Source organism: Syngnathus scovelli, chromosome 1, assembly GCF_024217435.2.
Source record: "Syngnathus scovelli strain Florida chromosome 1, RoL_Ssco_1.2, whole genome shotgun sequence".
Lineage (NCBI taxonomy): Eukaryota > Metazoa > Chordata > Actinopteri > Syngnathiformes > Syngnathidae > Syngnathus > Syngnathus scovelli.
In genome coordinates this window covers 14,147,224-14,166,673 of record NC_090847.1, presented here as the reverse complement: position 1 = coordinate 14,166,673, position 19,450 = coordinate 14,147,224, and the positions used below count along the sequence as shown (strand labels likewise).

The following is a 19,450-nucleotide window of genomic DNA, read 5'->3' as shown; positions in this document are numbered from 1 at the left end:
ACGTCCATTTCATAGAACGATATCGATGTGTATTAGCCGACGTCGGTATCGACCCTATCAACATTTGTATCGACCTGTCTGCCACTATTGCCAGCAAAGGAGGGCGTGAGTTTAGTTGTTGAATGACGGCCCTACCGGCCGCCGTCTGTTGGTTGGCGTGTTGACAGGACGACGCAACCTATGGAATACGCACACAAGAAATAGTCAGTCCCTCTTCATTCGGAAAGTTTAATTTAGGAGATCAACCTTCGTTGCGTTAACGTGGGGGACAAAGTGGTGCCTAGGCCGAGACGAGGTGCTCGCATGCAGGTTGGTGGTCCGGCGGGTTCTTTGGTGAGCGAGCAGCCAAAAGTAAACACACTCTCTTTCTGTTAAGAGTCTTTTTTAATCAGAGAACTGGACAACGGCGACTTTTAATTTCTGGATGCGTACATTGAATCGGCTCGCAGCTTTATTTATTGACGCCGAGACCGTGAGCAACGCGTAGGGTGCTTGTCACCCACTTTGTTTTGAAAGAGAACCAATCAAATCTGCTATTCAAATCCACGCTTATGTCAGTGACCTATATCTCATGTATGTGCGCCAAGAGCCAGCAGTCGCCTCAACGGTAGACCAGAAAGGATGGGGACGAACGGGGTAGACAACCCGGCGCAGCCGTCTAGCGTGGTGTCCGGGGCGGAGCAGTCGGCAGTCGGTCCACCGGACGAGCAAGGCGATGCTGCTCAAGAGTCGGGCTCGAAGAAGGATGAGCGTTCAGCGGGGAGCGAGCGTAAACTCCCCCCGGAGGACAGCGCCGTGCAACTCATCTCATCCCCGGCTCTCGAAACTGACACAGCTGAGAGGCACGGCGGAGGATTCGCACCGCCCGAAGGAGGTTTTGGCTGGTTGGTGGTTTTGGCAGCCACCTGGTGCAATGGGTCCATCTTCGGGATTCAGAACTCTTTTGGCATCCTGCATATGATGCTGGTGAGGGAGCATGCAGACCCCGAGGACAAGACGGTTCAGTTCAAAGTGGGTAAGTAGGACACATACATTGTCAGACATTCTGACAGGAGAACTGGGTCTATGTAATAAACATACATATATGAAGCTTGTCCATGAAAAGCGGCTTGGATTTTTTTTTGTGTGGATCAGGTTGATAATTAACAATAATCATTATTAAGTTATCTATCTGACTAACACTTGCTACATCCATTAAACTCACCATCCAGGTTATGTGAATCTAGTTAAAGATTACTGAGAACATCTGCCTGGTAGTATATTCTCCTGAAAACCAGGAACAAATACAAGTCAAGACCCAATACAAGGTGTGTCAGAAATCTTCCTGGACTGGCGTCACATATGATATATTTCAAATCTAAACCACCAGTTTTCACCTTGCTAGTGAAAGTCACTTTTCCAGCCCTCTCTGCCATGCTTTCATGCACTCCAGGAAGGGTTCTTCTGGGATCTTCCACAGCTCAGTTGTCTCGCCAACTTGCATCTTCAAAGCAGGTCCATTTGATGGGACGTCCTTGAGCTTGGGAAGGAAGACAAAAATTACACAGCTGGGGTGTTGTTTGAGGACAGCAATGTGTTTGTTTGCCAAGAACTCTGAGATGCTGAGCGTATTGTGGATGCATTTGTCACACAGTTTTCACCCTTTCTCGCACACTGACGAATAAGCCGCAAAACGTCTGTAGATCTGTTGGTCTGGGCCTGTGGCAAGAACTTGCAGAGGACGGTACTGTCTTCAACCTTGGTGACAGCGGGCTCTTCATTTAAAGGCTCTGCATTTTGATAATGGAGCTGGTCAATTGACTGAAGTTGAATTGCGATTTAGATTTTGGCTTCTCACAATCCTAAAAACATTATAATTGAAGAAACAATTAATTTGGCAAACACTTCTCTGGCTGTTCATTCAAGTTATATTTAAAGGTGAAATTTATCAGTTGAATAAAAAACACAAATTTGAACTCAACAAATAATTCTGTTTATTAATCAGAATCTCAATGTAAATAAAAATATTCATTATAATTTTTACTTCCTGTTTGGCTCTCCCTAGCAAGTCTCAATAGTCTCATCACAAACTTTGCTCATGTTTTGTAGCTTGTTCTGGAACATTTCTGACAGACCTTGATTGTATCAAGTGGTGAAAAAGTTACTTTCTAATCATTATTGCCCAAAGACATATCAATTAAATATTGTTATTATAATTTAGATTTCCTTTTTCCTCACATTGCTGCCAGAAAGTATCAGGTGGGAAAAGGCTTGGCAGGACGTAACTGTTTTGTACTGTCCAGGAAATGCTATGAAGCTTGTGATTATTAGAGTTCCAGGAATTGACTTTAGTTGAGTTGACTTCTCTATAAAGCCCGCCTCCACCGCAACCCCGCCATTGTTTTCCCTGCTGTTTACCTGCATGCTTCTGGTTTATATAACAGGCTACTGACAATGTTGATCCAAGTTTCTCAGGGTCTCACGCCTCAAGGAATCCCCTGATGCATTTCAGGAATGAATATTCATCAATTAAATTCACAGCACAAGATTCTTGAGGGAGGTTCTGCCTTTTGAAATTGCTCCAGACTGCATCCACAGTCACAAGTAAGCTGGGGGGCATGCTATGTGTCAGAAGTCTTTCATGGCAGCTTTGTTTAGTTCATAAGGCTCTGGAGGAATGCGAACAATGAGTTGTTGAGTTGACCTGTTGTTCCTTTCTGTGAAACCCAAGAGATTCCTCATAATGTGGGAAGGCAAGACAGAGAAGTTGATTTTGTCTCCCATTTTCTTAAGTCCCCCTTCGATAATTCTTGGTTGGTCAGTGTCCAATATGAAAGGATTACAATCAAGCCAACCATACAAAAATTTCTAGCATGAATAAAACAAGAAGCAAACTTCTTGCAGCGCCATCTTCAGTGAATAGTGATTGGTCTGAACCTGACTCACAAGTTAATATATTTCTGTTTACATTTACTATTGTGAGTATTGTTTCTCTTGCATTTTCTTTCTTCCTTTTTTCTACATTATCATTTGACTGATTTAGAGAGAAACATGCAGTCGAACAGTAATCATTCTTGAATGCTAGTCAGATCCTTTTGGATTGGAAAAAATCCAAATGAAAATGAAGGCAATAGAAGTACGGTAACCCTATGGAACAACTCTTAACAATGCAGGCATTTTTAAAGGGGAAGTCAACCCCCTAAATTTCTTTACAATATGTTGTATGTGCCCCTACTAATCTAAACACGACATTCTGATTAATATTACGTGTGTGGTATATGACTAAAGCAGCAAAATCCACCTTTTTTTCTCCATCTCAGTGGGCGGCCATTCTGCCACTTGCTGTCGACTGAAAATGACACCACAGTCGCCAGATCTCAGGTCGCAACCAATCACGGCTCAGCTTCAAAAACTGGTCAGCCAGTATGTTGACATTTCGTGTGTTATCTTTTCGACTATGTGCTGCAGAAAAAGACACGTAAAGAAGTGATTTGTTGATTTGAACAAAGGGCTTATTATATTTGCTGATATCTCGTTAGATTTAGATTTTTAGGGGCATATATCCTTGATAAAATTGTACACCTCTAGTGTGCTGGACCAAGGAGTTTCCACTGTTAAATTGTTGGATTTTTCTGGACTGCCGTTAACTCAACAACGAGAGCATGGGGTGTTTATTACTTGTTGTTGGTCTGGTATTTCTCAGTAATTACACAATGTAAGAGGCTTTATTCTTACTGCGCCAACTCATGCAAAAATCCTGCAATGTCAAGGTGTGTACTCAGCTGTACTCTGCTCTGTCAATCACCACACTGAAGGGAAAAACAAACACATTGTGCTTTTATACGCAGTGGGGATGGTGTGAGAAGGAAATATCTTTTATGTGAGTTTTCTTCAGGCGCTCCGGCTTGGTCTTGCATTCCAAAATCACGCATTTGTTAGTTAAAGTTAATTAAATATTCTGAATTGTCCAGATGTGAATAGGAGTGTGAATGGTTTATTGTTTGTACTCTATACAAGATGTGGCATGTGAGTGACTGCCTGGCAACCAGTGGAGCGTGTAGCCTTCTTCTCGTCCAATACCATCCATCCATCCATCCATCCATCTTCTTCCGCTTATCCGGGGTCGGGTCGCGGGGGCAACAGCTTCAGGAGGGACTCCCAGGCTTCCCTCTCCCCAGCCACTTCATCCAGCTCATCCCGGGGGATCCCAAGGCGTTCCCAGGCCAGCTGAGAGACATAGTCTCTCCAGCGCGTCCTGGGTCGTCCCCGGGGTCTCCTACCGGTGGGACATGCCCGGAACACCTCCCCAGGGAGGCGTCCAGGAGGCATCCTGATAAGATGCCCGAGCCACCTCATCTGGCTCCTCTCAACGTGGAGGAGTAGCGACTCTACTCCGAGTCTCTCCCGGATGACCGAGCTTCTCACCCTATCTCTAAGGGAGAGCCCGGACATCCTGCGGAGAAAACTCATTTCGGCCGCTTGTATCCGAGATCTCGTTCTTTCGGTCACGACCCATAGCTCGTGACCATAGGTGAGGGTAGGAGCGTAAATCGACCGGTAAATTGAGAGCTTTGCCTTTTGGCTCAGCTCTCTCTTCACCACAACGGACCGGTACAGGGTCCGCATTACTGCCGACGCTGCACCGATCCGCCTGTCGATCTCACGCTCCATCCTCCCCTCACTCGTGAACAAGACTCCAAGATACTTGAACTCCTCCACTTGGGGCAGGATCTCATCCCCGATCCGGAGAGGGCATTCCACCCTTTTCCGATCGAGGACCATGGACTCGGATTTGGAGGGGCCCGGCCGGGCATAGCCCGAAATGGAAACGTGGGTCCCCCTTCCCATGGGCTCACCACCTGTGGGAGGGGCCGAAGGGGTCGGGTGCAATGTGAGCTAGGCGGCAGCCAAAGGCGGGGACCTTGGCGGTCTGATCCCCGGCTGCAGAAGCTGGCTCGTCCAATACCAAATGTGAATAAGCCCCAGCTCACCCGTGACCTTAATTAGGACAAGCACAATAGAAAATGGATGCACAAATGTTAATGTGGGAACAAAGCGGTATTTGCCTGACTTGTGTGGAAGCAGCACAGGTTCAGTTCCCACTCAGTGAAGCTGTGAATGTGACTGTAAGTGGTTGTTCATCTCTGTATGTGCCCTGTGACTGGCGATCAGTTCAGGGTGTAGCCTGTCGTTTGGCCAAAGTCATCTGGGATAGGCTCCAGCAAACTTGAACAGGATAAGGAGTGTTGAAATTGGATGGATGGATGGATGGATGGATGGATGGATGGATGGATGGATGGATGGATGGATGGATGGATGGCAAGGCTCGAGACGAACAATTTGTTCTGACATGAGTAATGTTACGTTATGTTCACGTCACGTAGGTGTAGGAGAAAATAAGGTTAATTTTTCAAAATAAAAGATTGTTCATACTTAGATAAATAAAACAGAAATAATGCAAGTTATTTATTCTTTCTTGTGCGGCCCGGTACCAAATGATCCACGGACCAGTACCGGTCCGCGGCCCGGGGGGGTCGAGGACCACTCTTTTAAATAATATGTCTCTGTGCCACCCAACAACTCAAAACACATTCCCACTGTCCAGTTTGTGGAATATGAATTAAACAGGCAAAATTCACCTGTTTTTATCCATCTCAGTTCGACTGAAAATTACATTCTGAAGCTGAGCTGCGATTGGTTAAACCAGGGCCCACCTGGTGGTAGGTACCAATCTTAATCACTTGAACATAGCTGCCCTTGTTTTATACCCACAATTAAACCGTTTGGGATTCTCTGTTTTGACCAACCAAGGTCAGGACTAATTTTGAATTTTGTCTTTGGCATTAAATTTCAGTTAAGTATGATGGTGACAGGTTGGCATTAGAACTATTTTGATAATGTCTTATGTAACACCCCACCCAATATGATTAAACCAGAGATCTACCAGTGTCATGGAATGAATGGTTCAATTTCTGAAGTTGCATTTCAATGACTTAAGAATTGCTATTTTGTTGATAAATATTACTCTTTTAACTTTTAGCAACTAGTACCCAAAATTTTCTGGAAGCTGACTGCATGACGCCCTCGCTACAGCAAAAACCACAACAAAATACATTTTATTTCTTCAATGCTCTGGCGCTTCTTATAGACTCTCTCTCACACTATTCTGTCTCTGTCTCTGTCTCTCTGTCTCTCTGTCTCTCTGTCTCTCTGTCTCTATCTCCGTCTCTCTGTCTCTGTCTCTCTGTCTCTGTCTGTCTCTGTCGGTCTCTCTGTCTCTGTCTCTGTCTCTGTCTCTGTCTCTGTCTGTCTCTGTCTCTGTCTCTCTGTCTCTGTCTCTCTCTCTCTCTCTCTCTCTCTCTCTCTCTGGCACACATTTCTTTCAGTTTCAGACTGCTGCAGTCTATAACGGGCCCACTTGATTCGGTCTATTCAAGGGCAAATTGGCAAATTGGAGCAAAAAGACCCAGTGAGTGAAAAGTGGGCTCTGTGCAACATTCTTTGGTGATTTACATTTTAATTTTATGGAACTGGAACTTGAAAAAGTTTGGCAATCTTAGTAATGAAAGAGGTTCCACTGTAAAATGGTCACGGGAGCTATAAATGCAGTCTATTTATTCTTTGCCAACAAATGACACAGACATAATCTATAATGAACAATCCTGAAGCAAACCAGCTTTTTAATAGTGAACAGCTGAATCTTCATTTATTTCGATAGGGTTTGGAATCATAGAACCAATCCAGTTCTTCTTGCAGGAAAAAAAACAAAATAACTTTAGTGGCAGGCTCATCCAAGACTGGTCATTAATTTTCGTCACTTTGTCAGGAACTGTGTGATAGAAGCGACTGAAGTGGTGGTAGAATTGGAAGTAGCGGTTGTCTCAGCAGTGGTCGTTGTGTACTGGGAAGGAGGAATCATAGGGAGAGCTCATTCGAGCGTGTTGAAAAAAGCTCAGTCTGCCCTTGGCTGCAAAATGTTGAACAGAACAATGTTAGCCAAGTGAACATTCATTGTAGACAGCTCTTCCCACCTCCTGCGCCAACCTTAACCGTAACTACCCAAAAACATGTTTTTCTTTTTTTCTCCACTTTTCCCCCACCGTTTTTAAGTTTATTGTTGCTTGTGAATAATTTTACCTGGTTTGTTTGGACAATCCTTGTTATTTTCATATTTTATATTATCTTTTGCAATCATAACTAAATAAGTCCCCCTGCTGTGGGATAAATTCTACGCAGCTTGCAGGTGAACAGTGTTATGTTGTTGAACCAAGTCACATTTGAGTCTTGGGAACAAATTTAAACAACTATTTATTTGTTGCATTATCACCACTGAGAAGAGAAATGTTTGCTAAAATACTCTGTATATAATGGCACAGCATATTAGAAACTGTATGGCCAAATGAACTAACACACTCGCATGACCTGAAGTATGTGAGTGTGTTAGTCTATTTGGTCTCAGTACTGGGGAGTGATATGAAGGGTATTTGGAATAACACGGCCTCCACGTTTGGTTGATTTCACTCAGAGCTGTTATACCTATGTTTCCCAGGTAACTACAGCCAGACAGTTGTTTGCTTGCATTTGAACATTTGGATGGCAGTTTTTGACTGTGCGTGGACATTGCACCACAGAATGACTTTCCACTTTCTGATGGATAAAGGATGGATGAACATATTGCAGTTTTTGGTCCTGTTGTGTATTCATATGTAAAGGTTACGATGAATTACACACGTGTTCTTAAATAGTACTGTAAGTCACACCGAATCAGAGGAAAAAGCTCACAGAATGTGTCTTTTTTTCTAATGTGCAATCAATCAAGCAAAATAATGACAGGAAAAGTTCCAAGAATGAGTGTGATTTAATTTGGAATAATCAGAGGTATGTGATGACTGCCATTTAGCACGAGTTTGTTTGTAATTGGTTATTTCTGAGAACATCTTAAGTTATAAGACGGCGCATGCACAACTACATGATCTCAGTTATTTATTTTTACTTGCGTTCTCAGAATTTTTTTCCCAAATGAGTTCTCCAAGTTGTCGTCATAATAATGATTTAAAAAGTTTTTAAATCTTGATTTTTTTTTGCACAAGCTGGATTTGGAACTGTAATGTGTAGACTTTTTATACATCCACTGTTGCTTTAACAACGGATTTTTAAACAAGAAAACCTTAATGCCACAGTGACCTTTTTTCTAATAAAAGAATATTAGCATAAACAATGGAGTGTTTGTGCATTAAAATCTCCAACTGTCTTATTCTAGAATGGAATAATCACAAATCTCAAATTGCCTACTACTACTTACAATGCTTTTCTTAAAGATATTCTCCATTTTGATTCACTCGTATGTGAGTTATGTGACACACACAAACAACAATTTTCTTTCTAGCTTAGTTCTTTCCACTGAAGAAAGGATAACGACGTGTCCTTGTGTAGACATCCCATCTCCTGTCAACACGTGCTTTAATTCACAGTGGTGCAATTGTTTTATTGCCTTAATTTTCTTCAAGTAATGTCTGCAACACATTGCTATTGATCTAATGCTGTCTGATATGTCTTTGTTATCTCCGCAGCTTGGGTCGGGGCTCTCGCCATGGGGATGATTTTCTTCTGTTCACCGGTGGTCAGCATGTTCACGGACCACTTCGGCTGTCGGAAAACCGCCGTCAGTGGGGCGCTCTTGGCATTCATTGGATTGCTCAGCACGTCTTTTGCAAAGTAAGCTGTAATTTCTTCCCCGTTCAATAAAGACATGCAGATAAATGAGGACTGCTCATGAATATAATGTTTTGACCCAAATTTATTCTAATGCATCCTCTACTGGGCTAATCAAATATGAATTCTTCAGTGGTGGATGAAAATTAACAACTTTGGAAACCTCCTGTTCTAAAACATTAAGACATGCATGTGTGGTGCATCCATGTGATCCATTCCAATGCTTGAAATTGGAAAATACTAACCGACTGAATTGGGGATGTTGTTTAAATACATCATTGCAAGTAAAAACACAATACAATGACTTGCAACATTTCAAATGACTTTGGATTGAATACACTACAAAGATATATTTATTGGTCAAACTGATAAACATCATTTTATTTGTTTTGTTTATTTTTTGTGTGTGCAAATATTCTCTCTGATACCTGTATCACATTCACCAAAAGCTGGGACAGGGGCTACAAAATACTGGGGGGAAAAAAAAAGAAGTAAAACCTCTGCCACAGGTGAAGGAGGTTACCTGGGGTCAGGCGAGTGTCATGATTGGGTATAACAGTAGTATCCTTGAAAGGCTTGGGTGTCCACAAACAGGGATGGGGCGAGGTCCACCACTTTGTAAATAGTTCAAGAGTTGAAGAGTAACAGAAATAATATCAGTGTCCATGTTGCATCCTTATTTAAAATAATCTCAATGTAAACATAGGTTCCCATGAAAACAATTTGCAGACGTGTAAATGAATCAATCTGTCATGCCATCCAGTTAATTTGTCTTTGATTGTTTTTCTGTTCTAGCTCGTTGAGCCTCCGCTATTTTACTTACGGAATACTGTTTGGCTGTGGATCCTCCTTTGCTTTCCAACCCTCTTTGGTTATCCTCGGCCACTACTTTCGCCAGCGCCTGGGCCTTGCCAACGGCGTGGTGACGGCAGGAGCCAGCCTCTTCTCCATGGTTCTCCCGGTTTTGCTGAACAAAGTAGTGGAGCCGCTGGGACTCAGCAGAACCTTCCAGATCCTCAGCCTCTTCATGCTTGTGCAAGCCTTGCTGGCGCTAACGTTCAAGCCATTGCTACCTGCTGGACCTTGCATGGGACCAACAGGCCCCGCTGAGCCTCAAACGCAGGCAGGGGTGACTCCTCCGAGTGGGAACTGGTGGCACAAAGTGTTGGCGGGGGTCAGAAAATACTTCAACCTGCGAGTGTTTCGCATCCTCACTTACCGTGTGTGGGCATTTGGGGTTGCTACGGCTGTATTAGGCTACTTTGTGCCTTATGTCCATCTGGTAAGAACATTATGCCCCTGTTCCACTGAATGCTTTATTTAGAATATGTCCGCCTCAGGATGGCTAGTAAAAATAATTCAGTCTGTTCCTTTCTGATTGCGTTCTTTTCTATCATGGAAAGTAAACATATTTCCATGTTGTACATGCTGTATCATTTTTTATCTACATGCAATGTCACTGAGAATGAAACAATATTGACTTCTTCACCATATAATTGGAAAAAACAGTATAGTTTAATGTGGGACTTGCGATCACATGTCTTTCAATATTTAGTCTCCCAGCTCACTTGGAAAAACTTGGAGCATTTATGTCAGGGTTGTACAGTGCGGGAAATCTTAATTTTCTTTTGGCCTCGGGACCAGAAACTACAGAGTTTATATTAATTCAATATCAAACTATCCATCTACAAAACTGAAAAAAATGTTCAGGACGTGGTGTAAACTTGCAGCAATACAGAGCTGACAAGTTGACCCCCCAGTATCCAGATGTGAGCTTCTGTTTCCCTCTTCCAGAACTGTTGTTTCAGGCCCAGGCCCAGGTGTAAACACAGCCCCGGCCTTTGTAATGACTTGACCGCTTCAGGAAACCTCTCCTGTATGGCCCCTTTGCGTCCTGAAACCTTCTTATCCTATGGCAATTCATGCATAAGAAACCGTTCAAAGCAGAGCAAATAGTCCAGCATGCTCAGGAAAGACATCAGAGGGTCGTTTTGTTATTTGGATCTGATTTAAGGGTTTGAGGGAGTGGGCTGCCTTCTCACCCATATAAATATTAACATACTACATTCCTGCTGCGCTGTTCCAAAAGCTAACATTTGACCGAGTAGACAATCCACTTAGTTATTTATGTATGTATAAACCAAAACATGAGGATGTTTTCCAGAATGTTGTCTGTTCAACTAAATGACTTCACATGTCTTTTGTTTTTGTGCGACAGATGAACTTTGTCAAAGAGCAGTTTAAGGGCACCAAGAAGGAATGGGTCCTCCTTGTTTGTATCGGAGCATCATCGGGGGTGGGACGTCTCACTTTCGGCAAAGTCGGGGACCTCATTCCAGGTCTGAGGAAGATCTACATGCAGGTCAGAAAATTAATGACAGTAGAGAGTTTGATCCAGTGTCCTTGGGCACGTCTGGATCCTTGAACATTTAGTTGAAATTTACACCATCAGAACTTGATCAGTTATTGTATCTACTGTCATCCGGTGGGATGCTTATTTACATTTTTCTTGCAGAATAGCAAAATCCATAGAGCTTCCTAAATTTCAAATATGTACGTATATATGTACTTTGTCATATTAATACATATTTTGCCGTATAATATTGTGTCGTACTTATCAAAATGCTACAGTATATCATAGCCTTATTATAAGATGCCCAAGCTGAAGGTGGCAGTAGTGCTCAAGGAGAACACACAATCTTTTCGAGGAGTTTGCGTTTTTCATATAAATGTACAACCCTCTTAAGCATTTGGATCACATTGTGATTATTCATGCCCATGCACTTTTAATTTTTTTCTTCATGAGTTTATCTACAGTTGTGTTTGGAAGAATAGTCGTAGTTTTATGCGACTAAAAATATGAATCCAGATTTGGAGTATATATTTTATCGCTACATGGCAAACAAGGTACAAGTAGATTCATTAGATTCTCACAAATCCAACAAGACTAAGCATTCATGATATGAACACTCTTTGAAATTGGGCTATTAGTAAAACAAAAGAAGTAAAAAGGTGGTGTTCACAATAATTTTGGCAACTTTGTGGAATAAACAAGTGTGAATCAGTTATTCCTATTTAAGGGTGAATTCTGTTAAACATACTTTTTCTTTGAAATTTTTAGGAAAATGAGACGTTCGCTGCATTGTTCAGAACAACTGCGTAGTTTGATTAAAAAGTTGATTGGAGTGGGGGCAACTTGTATATAATTACAAAAAAGATAGGCTTTTCATCTTCAATGATCTCCAATAATTTAAATTGAACAAAAAAAAACAGAGGTGAAAGAAAATGGAAAACAACCATTTAATGGATAGAATAACTAGAATGGCAAAGGCTTACCCATTGATCAGCTCCAGGATGATCAAAGTCTGACCAATCATTACCTGTAAGTGCTGTAACAGAACATTTCACATATACGTTATTATACTTTTTTGGGGAAGATCAATAGAACACCATGTGCTGTATTTCAGAAAGAAGACAAGACAACAATCTGTAACTTCAAATTAACTATTAACTTAATTTGCACAACTGTGGTTGTTTACTTGGCACAGACATTGAATCAAAGTTCATTCAGTATAAGTTTAAATAAGTTCAAATGGTTTGACTGCTGATAAATCCTAATTTGCATGCACAAAAGAGTTCCATTATAAAAAACTGCTGGATACTGTTCCGGGTGATTGAACGTTAAGAGTAGAAAAGGCGAGCACAGTAGAATAGAGTAGTTTTGAGGTGAACTGCAATGTGTTTCTTGTGTACTTGTAGTTTCAAATTACAACACTTTGTTCGGGTCCTTAAAATGCACTTTTGTCATGGTTACCAAGGGAACGTGTTTTCAATTTCTACTGGGGCACAGTGTACACTGGTTGGCACGTCTGCCCCACAGTTCAGAGGTTATGGGTTTGAGTCCACCTCCGACCCTCCCTGTGCGGAGTTTGCATGTTCTCCAATCAATCAGCCTACCATGCATGTTTTTGGGAAGTGGGAGGAAACCGGAGTGCTTGGAGAAAACCCACGCAGGCACAGGGAGCAAACTCCACACAGGGAGGGCCGGAGGTGGAATCTAACCCGCACCCTCTGAACTGTGAGGCGGACGTGCTAACCAACGCCTCACAGTGCCGCAAAAATTCCTACAGGAAATAAGGGAAGTACCGATTTCAATGTGAAACTGTTGCCCATCTTTAACTGTACAATCAATGTTTTAAGCCTTAGCTGCTGTAAAATTGTAAAATGAAAGTACCGGTAAACCCTATAAAATACACCTACAATGGTGACTTGAGATACAAGTAACTCAATTTATGGGTTTTTCAAGATGCAAGCTGCAAGCTGTCGACTGATTTTCTACCTTGACCTGTCAGTGGACGCTTGAGCATATATGATGGCAGTGAGCTCAAATCAACTTGCTTCATACTAAGCATACTTGATAATTCACACTACCCTAAATACTAGATAAATAAAGATAAGGGAAGCAGGCAAATATGTATATCTTGTAATCAAAATATTAATGTTTGTTTAGCAGGATGGAAAATTGTATCAGCAAATATGGAAATAAGGCACATGGTCATAAAGTTGTGCTAAAATCTGCACCATTCTACCCATGTACATCAAGACATGCACATATGCACACACTGTGGTGATACGTGAGAAGAAAAATATAACCTGTTTCTTCTGTCTTTTATAGGTGGCATCCTTCATAGCACTGGGACTCATGTCCATTATGATCCCACAGTGTTTTCTCTTTGAGGAACTTGTGGTGGTGTGTGTATTCCTGGGACTGTGTGACGGATGCTTCCTTACCATGATGGCTCCCATCGCATTTGAGCTGGTTGGGCCCATGCAGGCCTCGCAGGCCATTGGATATCTGCTCGGGCTCATGTCTCTTCCGATGACTGCAGGTCCACCAATTGCAGGTGAAGGACTAGTTTTTTGTCTATCTGTTTTAATCAACACAGTAATACTGAAGGTTGTAATCCAGCAAGAGCTGTGAGTTTATTAATATTAGCAAAGTCAAATACTTTAGCAAAGACAGTGATGGTGGAGATAGCACTGTTTAGTTATGAAGAGTGGGATGGCACGGGCTTGCAGCCAACTGTTGGTTGTCTGAGCATTTGTCTTCAGGCTAAAGTAGCATACATATTAGGCCCTCTGTGCTCAGCCTGTTTTCAGTTCCCTACGCTCCTTCAAGCAAACCTCCTCTCTCTTTAGTATCATTACAGTCGTCTAATAAGAGCACAGAGGACAAAGCGTTTGTTAATTGCCCCAGGCATGTTATTACTGCGTTTTTTCAACACTCTCCCTTAATCTGATTTCAACAAATGGCAGAATAATATGAAACTTTTAAGACTTCTGGTAGGATCTTTCATTGCACACACTATAGTTACGGCCACGGTGCAGGTTGCGGCTTGGTCAACTTGTACTAGAATGTAAAATGGTTGAAAGAAAAATCAAGCATTATTTATTTATTTATTTATTTATTTATTTATTTATTTATTTATTCATATTCTGATAAATCCAAGTGAGCCCATCGGTAAAGGCAGCATGGTTATACATGCTTAAAACATACTACGTATTTGATTATTTGCAAGGAAAAAATGAGTCCCCCCCAACTGACACAGGTTCCAATCTTTTGGAATTCTGTGGGAAAATCTTTATGCTGGTCAGAGGTCATTGATACTTGATCTGCGAAAAGTTTTAATTTTGGTCCCTTGCACCCCCTAATCTGAGTTGTGGTTCATGTTCATTCAAGGATTGACAAACAATTTGAGTTATGTACACTAAAGCCATCCAACGAAGTATTTCTGGATGATAAACTTAAATAACTATTTGATGATGTCAATACTTAGTGACATCACTTTGTCCACATGTGCTGTACACGTGTAGACTACCTGGGCAAACGCTCCAATGGAATGGGCAACAACAGTGTGCACATTCTGAATTCACAAACTGGTTCTTAGATAGATCACATGCTGCAGCGTTGAACCAGTTGCCCTCCCTTTGCTTCAGCATGTTCAATGCATTTGCTTTGCGTCATCTGTAAACAGGGAGTGTGGAGCAGCTGAAGCACAGCTGTAAAACTTGCATGCTTGGCAGTGGGAAGTTCGAATATACCAAGAATATTTTTGCCGGTTTAGGTGATTGTTATTGTTGTAGCCGTTATGCACTTTAAGTTGTTTGCATTTTATTGTCTGAGATTTGTTTTATAGTTGGTCTGTAAAGGTGCTACACAAATAGCATGTTACAATATATACCATGGAAAAAAAACTCAAATTGTTGTAAATGAATGTTTATTTAATCTCGCCTCTACATAAATTATAGTTAACCTCCGAGGCCTAATGCTAATAAATAAATGAATAAAATTAAAGATTGTTTCCTTAAAAGTAAGAAAAGTAAAGGAAGAAGATACCATTGTGAAAATCATTAAATAAGAGGTTTGGAAATTCCTTTTAATGTCTATTAGTATATAGTATCAGTTGAAATAGAGCGACGCAAAAAAATTTCTGTTTTTGCATTGTATCTGTAAAGATCCCAGCTCCACTGCAGCATGTTTTAAACATTAGATAGAGGTGCGCTTCTTTTTTTTTTTTTAGCTTTATTAGTATTTAATGGCACTAATTGTAAACCTGGATTGTTTTAATCCGTTGAAAAACCACCTGTTCGTTGCCCAAATATCAAGTTGCAATTATAGAAACCATCAACACTGTGTCATCCGAATGTGCAACATTGTTAATGAGTTCATCAACCGTGAATTTCATAATTGAACCCATAACATACCACTCAATTCTTTCTCCACTTTGCAGGTCTGCTACACGACTACTTTGGGGACTACACCGTAGCCTTCTCAGTAGCCGGTGTGCCCCCCATCATCGGAGGGGTGGTGCTGTTCTTTGTACCCCTGATACACAGCCGACTGGCGCGTGGCAGCACGGAGGCAGCACCAGAAGAGACGACCACGCATATGTTACCCAATGCCCAACCGACACCAAAAAGCTGCTCCAATGGAGACATGCTGCCCGGCTACACTGACGCTGAGACGCACATCTAATTTAAAAACGGTAACTACGATACGTTTATATGCGTCAAAATGTTTCCCATTTGTTTTGATTTCTCATCCTAAAATTACCCTTCTCCCAATTACATTGGCGGGACTGTGCAGTTGCCTGACCTTTGATTTCGCCTCCTCCTCGACCCTGCTGAGTGGAACTTTGTCAAGACAAACTGTGTGAGCAAGTTTGAAGCTGGAGTGGTGATGATAAGAAGGCTCGCTGCTATGCTAGTTAAGGAGGTGAAGCAAAACACTGTCTGAGAAGGCAGCAAAATATCCTCCAAGAGGAATGAAATGAAGAGATTTTGTATAATTGGGATTTATTTCGAAAGCTTAATATTTTGCTATGATCCGGAAGTCTAAATGGAATATCTTTTAAAGATATGAATGTAAACTGTATACAGTGGACCCCCTTAAATTTACAGTTTGACACCTAAGGACTCACCTATTTGTGGATTTTCTTTGCCCTAATACTTTTCTAAACGTACTATTTAAGTATGTATTTTTTTAATTTATGGAAACCAACCCATATTTTGTTATTGGCTGTAGATCCCTGTTTACTCAATCATTTGTCTTTTTTGCTTCATTCAGTTATGATAGGCATCAATTATACACTGATTTTCCGCTATCCCCTACAAATAGCAGGGGTCCAACTGTACTTTTTCACTGAGGAAACATTTTACGGTGTACTCGTCAGAAAGTGTGATCTATCCCATTACCTCGAAAATGAAAAACAAGTACATTCTATGGTATATTTGCTTCAACTCGTGACGGCATTAAGTTGAATTACATCACAGAAAGGAAACTGATCTTTTTTTTTCGTGTATGACGGATTGGCAGGCATCTTCTGTTCAGTCAACATCAGTGATGATGTAAAAACGTCATTGAATTCTGTAAGAATAACAAGCATTTATATTTGCATTCTTACAGGGAAACTTAGTTTCTCTGAGTGCACTATCCACCTCTGCTGATGATTCCAACATTTACTTTTTCATCTTCTTTGTTTTTCTGTCGAAACAATGGTGAAACAAATGTCTTGCGTTGCGAATATCATGAGTGAAAAACAGCAATCACCTCACCTGAAAATGTACTTGCTACTTTACCAGCCGCCTTCATAGGAGACACAAGTTAATGTTTCATAGAAGCGTTTCATACGCAAGCACAAGGAAAATATTGTTCATATTGCATTTCATGTCGGATGCTTGATGGATGACACAAAGCTGGGTCACTCAGATTCCGTGCAAAATTAGCTTTTCGTTTCCATTTTTACTTTTCTGTGAAGCTTTTGGGGGGAGAGTTCTCAATAATGCCACATGATCTGTGGCTTTAATCATGAAGTACTCTTATCTTTTTTCTTTTCTGTACTGTCAGTTACGTATGTTGAGGTCTTAATGACTTTAAGTGGAATTTTTCTCACATTTCAAATGGCATCTTAGCCTCTTGGAACTATTCCCTTGCAGGGAGACTTTCTTCTTTCTACCCTTCTACCATTTTCTTCAACAGTGAACTTGAACTGGGTCATCTCACAAGAAGGAAATATTTAATCTTCCTTCTTTTGTGTTACTCACTAATCCTCTCATTCCTGCTTTTATCCAATTTATTCCTCGGCCCCTTGAGCCTTTACATGAATTATGGGAGGGACTTTTGGTATGACCAGGAACTGTCGTTTTGTTTACGTGGTACTGGTTGCGTGCGTCCAGTTGCTATGTCACTTACCGACTGGTGGAAACGCTCGTTTTCACGCATCATAAAAGAAAAAATTTCAATCCTGCTTTCTTTTAATGTAGCGCGTTAGGAGGAGGATGACATAAAATAGTGGCCAGCGACAAGGTACAGTCGGATGTTTCGCTACTTTCTGAACTCTTGTCGCTTCCGACAGTGAATCAATGAGCAACCTCAAACGTTTTGAGATGTATCATCACCCATACAGTTCTAAAATTGGTTGCATTTTGTTAGGAGGTTGGACATAGTTGGCCAACCGCTAAATCATATCAATTTCACTACTTTCCACTCTGTTAACCACCTCACTTACAGTACGTGTCGCCTAATAATAGCAACAACATTATATGCAGATTAATATTAAAATACTGAATGTAATTATTGCATTTAGGTTAATACTGACCAGCAAGAATCTAAATGCACGCTGTTAGAGATTTGCTCACTCCAATTTATTTTGCAAGAACCACACGAGAGACAAGTAAGGCCTTTTAGACACCTGCAGGTGGAGAGTCCATTCGTTGCTGTGCGTGCAGCGATGTTCGAATGGAGGTCTGAAATCTCCCAACTGCAAGGACATATTCATTAAGAGAAACAGAGTGGGGGGAAGAGCAGACTGAATAGGAAGCCCTTTTGCTCTAGTCAGGGGGTGTTTTACGACCTTGTGTAGGATGAGACAAGGTAGGTTATTTATTACTGGTTGCATTCCAACATAATCATACGATAAGGATAATCTGAAAAACCCTAACACACGCCACATAGGAACGTTCAGAAAAATGTAAAACGTGTTGTTGCCTGACTAACACTAGTACTAATATTTTGCCATGTAGTTTTTGTGCTGTGTCTCCATATACAAGAAATCATACCTGATGCTCTTGTGACACTGCTCTCAATCTTTAATCTTTGTGGGGTAGCCGGCGAATCTTTCAAATCTTTTCCAGTGGTTGCCGTAAAACAAAAATAAAGTTCGATGCGAACGTTGCTCCTTGGGCTTTTAGGCCCCAAATGAAGGGAAAGCATACGTACATAGCTCATTGCTACTTCCGAGTTCTTTCAGGAAGTCCCTGCCATAATTGTTTGTACATGCATCAAAGCCTTCAGGAATAACTTATTGTTACCTTGTCTAAGACATTTTCTCTTCATCTGTAGATTGTTTTAATCGCACGGATCATTTCTTATGACCCCTAAAGAGTAAAGAAGACACAAATGCTGATCTTTAAATGAATGTGAAGATTATTGAACAGAGCCATAGATGGACTGAGATATTGTTACATCTATTTTATATACCGTAATTTCCGGACTATAAGCCGCACCGGACTATAAACCGCACCAGCTAAAATTCAGGGATATTTTAGTTTTTTTCTTACATAAGCCGCACCGGACTATAAGCCGCACATGCACATGAGTTTTTTACAAAGAAAGACAGTACACAGAAAGCCGTAAAAATCCATAAATACGCCGCGCCGCCATTTAAGCCTCGGGGTTCAAAGTAACCTTCTGAATAAATAGCATTAAAAGTACACATTCATTACAACTTGTTTTTGGTGAGCAAAATGTCAGAAGAATTGAATTTAAATGCTGATTGATTGGGTTTTAATACAATGCAGATGGTCCAAACAGCGCCACTGCTTTGCGTGAACTCTGAGTCACATGCTAGAGTAAGAGAAAGGGTTTAGAGCCCTTTGACGCAGGTCACCTAGCGTGCATTCCTACTAAAGCTCATAATAGTCACAAGCAACACAGCCAGAATAAGCAGGAGCCATAGTAGCGTTTCAAAATAGTATTTTTGTTGTTGTTTTTTTCTTCAAGATACCGCACAACAGTGGTTCGCAGCCTTTTTACGAGTGTATAGAAGTGATCAAGTCATCACAAAAATCACGAAAAAAAGCTTATATAAGCCGCACCTGACTATAAGCCGCAGGGTTCATAATTTGGGAAAAAAGTCGCGGCTTATAGTCCGGAAATTACGATATATATTAAAAAAAAGTGACAAAACAATCAAGCTAA

The 19,450-nt window shown here is 41.2% G+C and overlaps 1 protein-coding gene and 1 long non-coding RNA gene across 6 annotated transcripts; one reads left to right on the top strand and one right to left on the bottom strand.

Annotated features, from left to right (window-relative positions):
• Positions 1 to 80: 80 nt before the first annotated feature.
• On the top strand, positions 81 to 16,797 carry slc16a2 (solute carrier family 16 member 2). Of its 4 annotated transcripts, none has more exons than XM_049741625.2 (8): positions 81 to 309; positions 588 to 1,015; positions 8,550 to 8,694; positions 9,487 to 9,973; positions 10,910 to 11,053; positions 13,367 to 13,595; positions 15,483 to 15,737; positions 15,839 to 16,797. In XM_049741625.2, exons 2-7 carry the CDS (start codon positions 622 to 624, stop codon positions 15,725 to 15,727), a joined length of 1,644 nt encoding a protein of 547 aa, XP_049597582.1. In that variant the 5' UTR covers positions 81 to 309; positions 588 to 621; the 3' UTR covers positions 15,728 to 15,737; positions 15,839 to 16,797. The 4 variants fall into 4 exon arrangements, with proteins under 4 accessions (XP_049597582.1, XP_049597667.1, XP_049597514.1 ...); XM_049741710.2 differs by having other exon boundaries at positions 81 to 333; XM_049741557.2 differs by having other exon boundaries at positions 81 to 351.
• On the bottom strand, positions 6,578 to 18,674 carry LOC125981807 (uncharacterized). Of its 2 annotated transcripts, XR_011086532.1 has the most exons (5): positions 18,310 to 18,674; positions 12,028 to 12,080; positions 9,515 to 11,043; positions 9,215 to 9,305; positions 6,578 to 6,946 (listed from the first exon to the last, which is right to left on the bottom strand). It is a non-coding gene; the product is annotated as an uncharacterized lncRNA (long non-coding RNA). The 2 variants fall into 2 exon arrangements; XR_007486173.2 differs by having other exon boundaries at positions 6,578 to 9,305.
• Positions 18,675 to 19,450: the final 776 nt, after the last annotated feature.

Coding starts and splice junctions, on each gene's coding strand:
- slc16a2 (XM_049741625.2), top strand. CDS start 622: ATGGGGACGAACGGGGTAGACAACCCGGCGCAGCCGTCTAGCGTGGTG. Junction 9,974..10,909: donor TTGTGCCTTATGTCCATCTG/GTAAGAACATTA, acceptor TTTGTGCGACAG/ATGAACTTTGTCAAAGAGCA. Junction 13,596..15,482: donor TGCAGGTCCACCAATTGCAG/GTGAAGGACTAG, acceptor TCCACTTTGCAG/GTCTGCTACACGACTACTTT.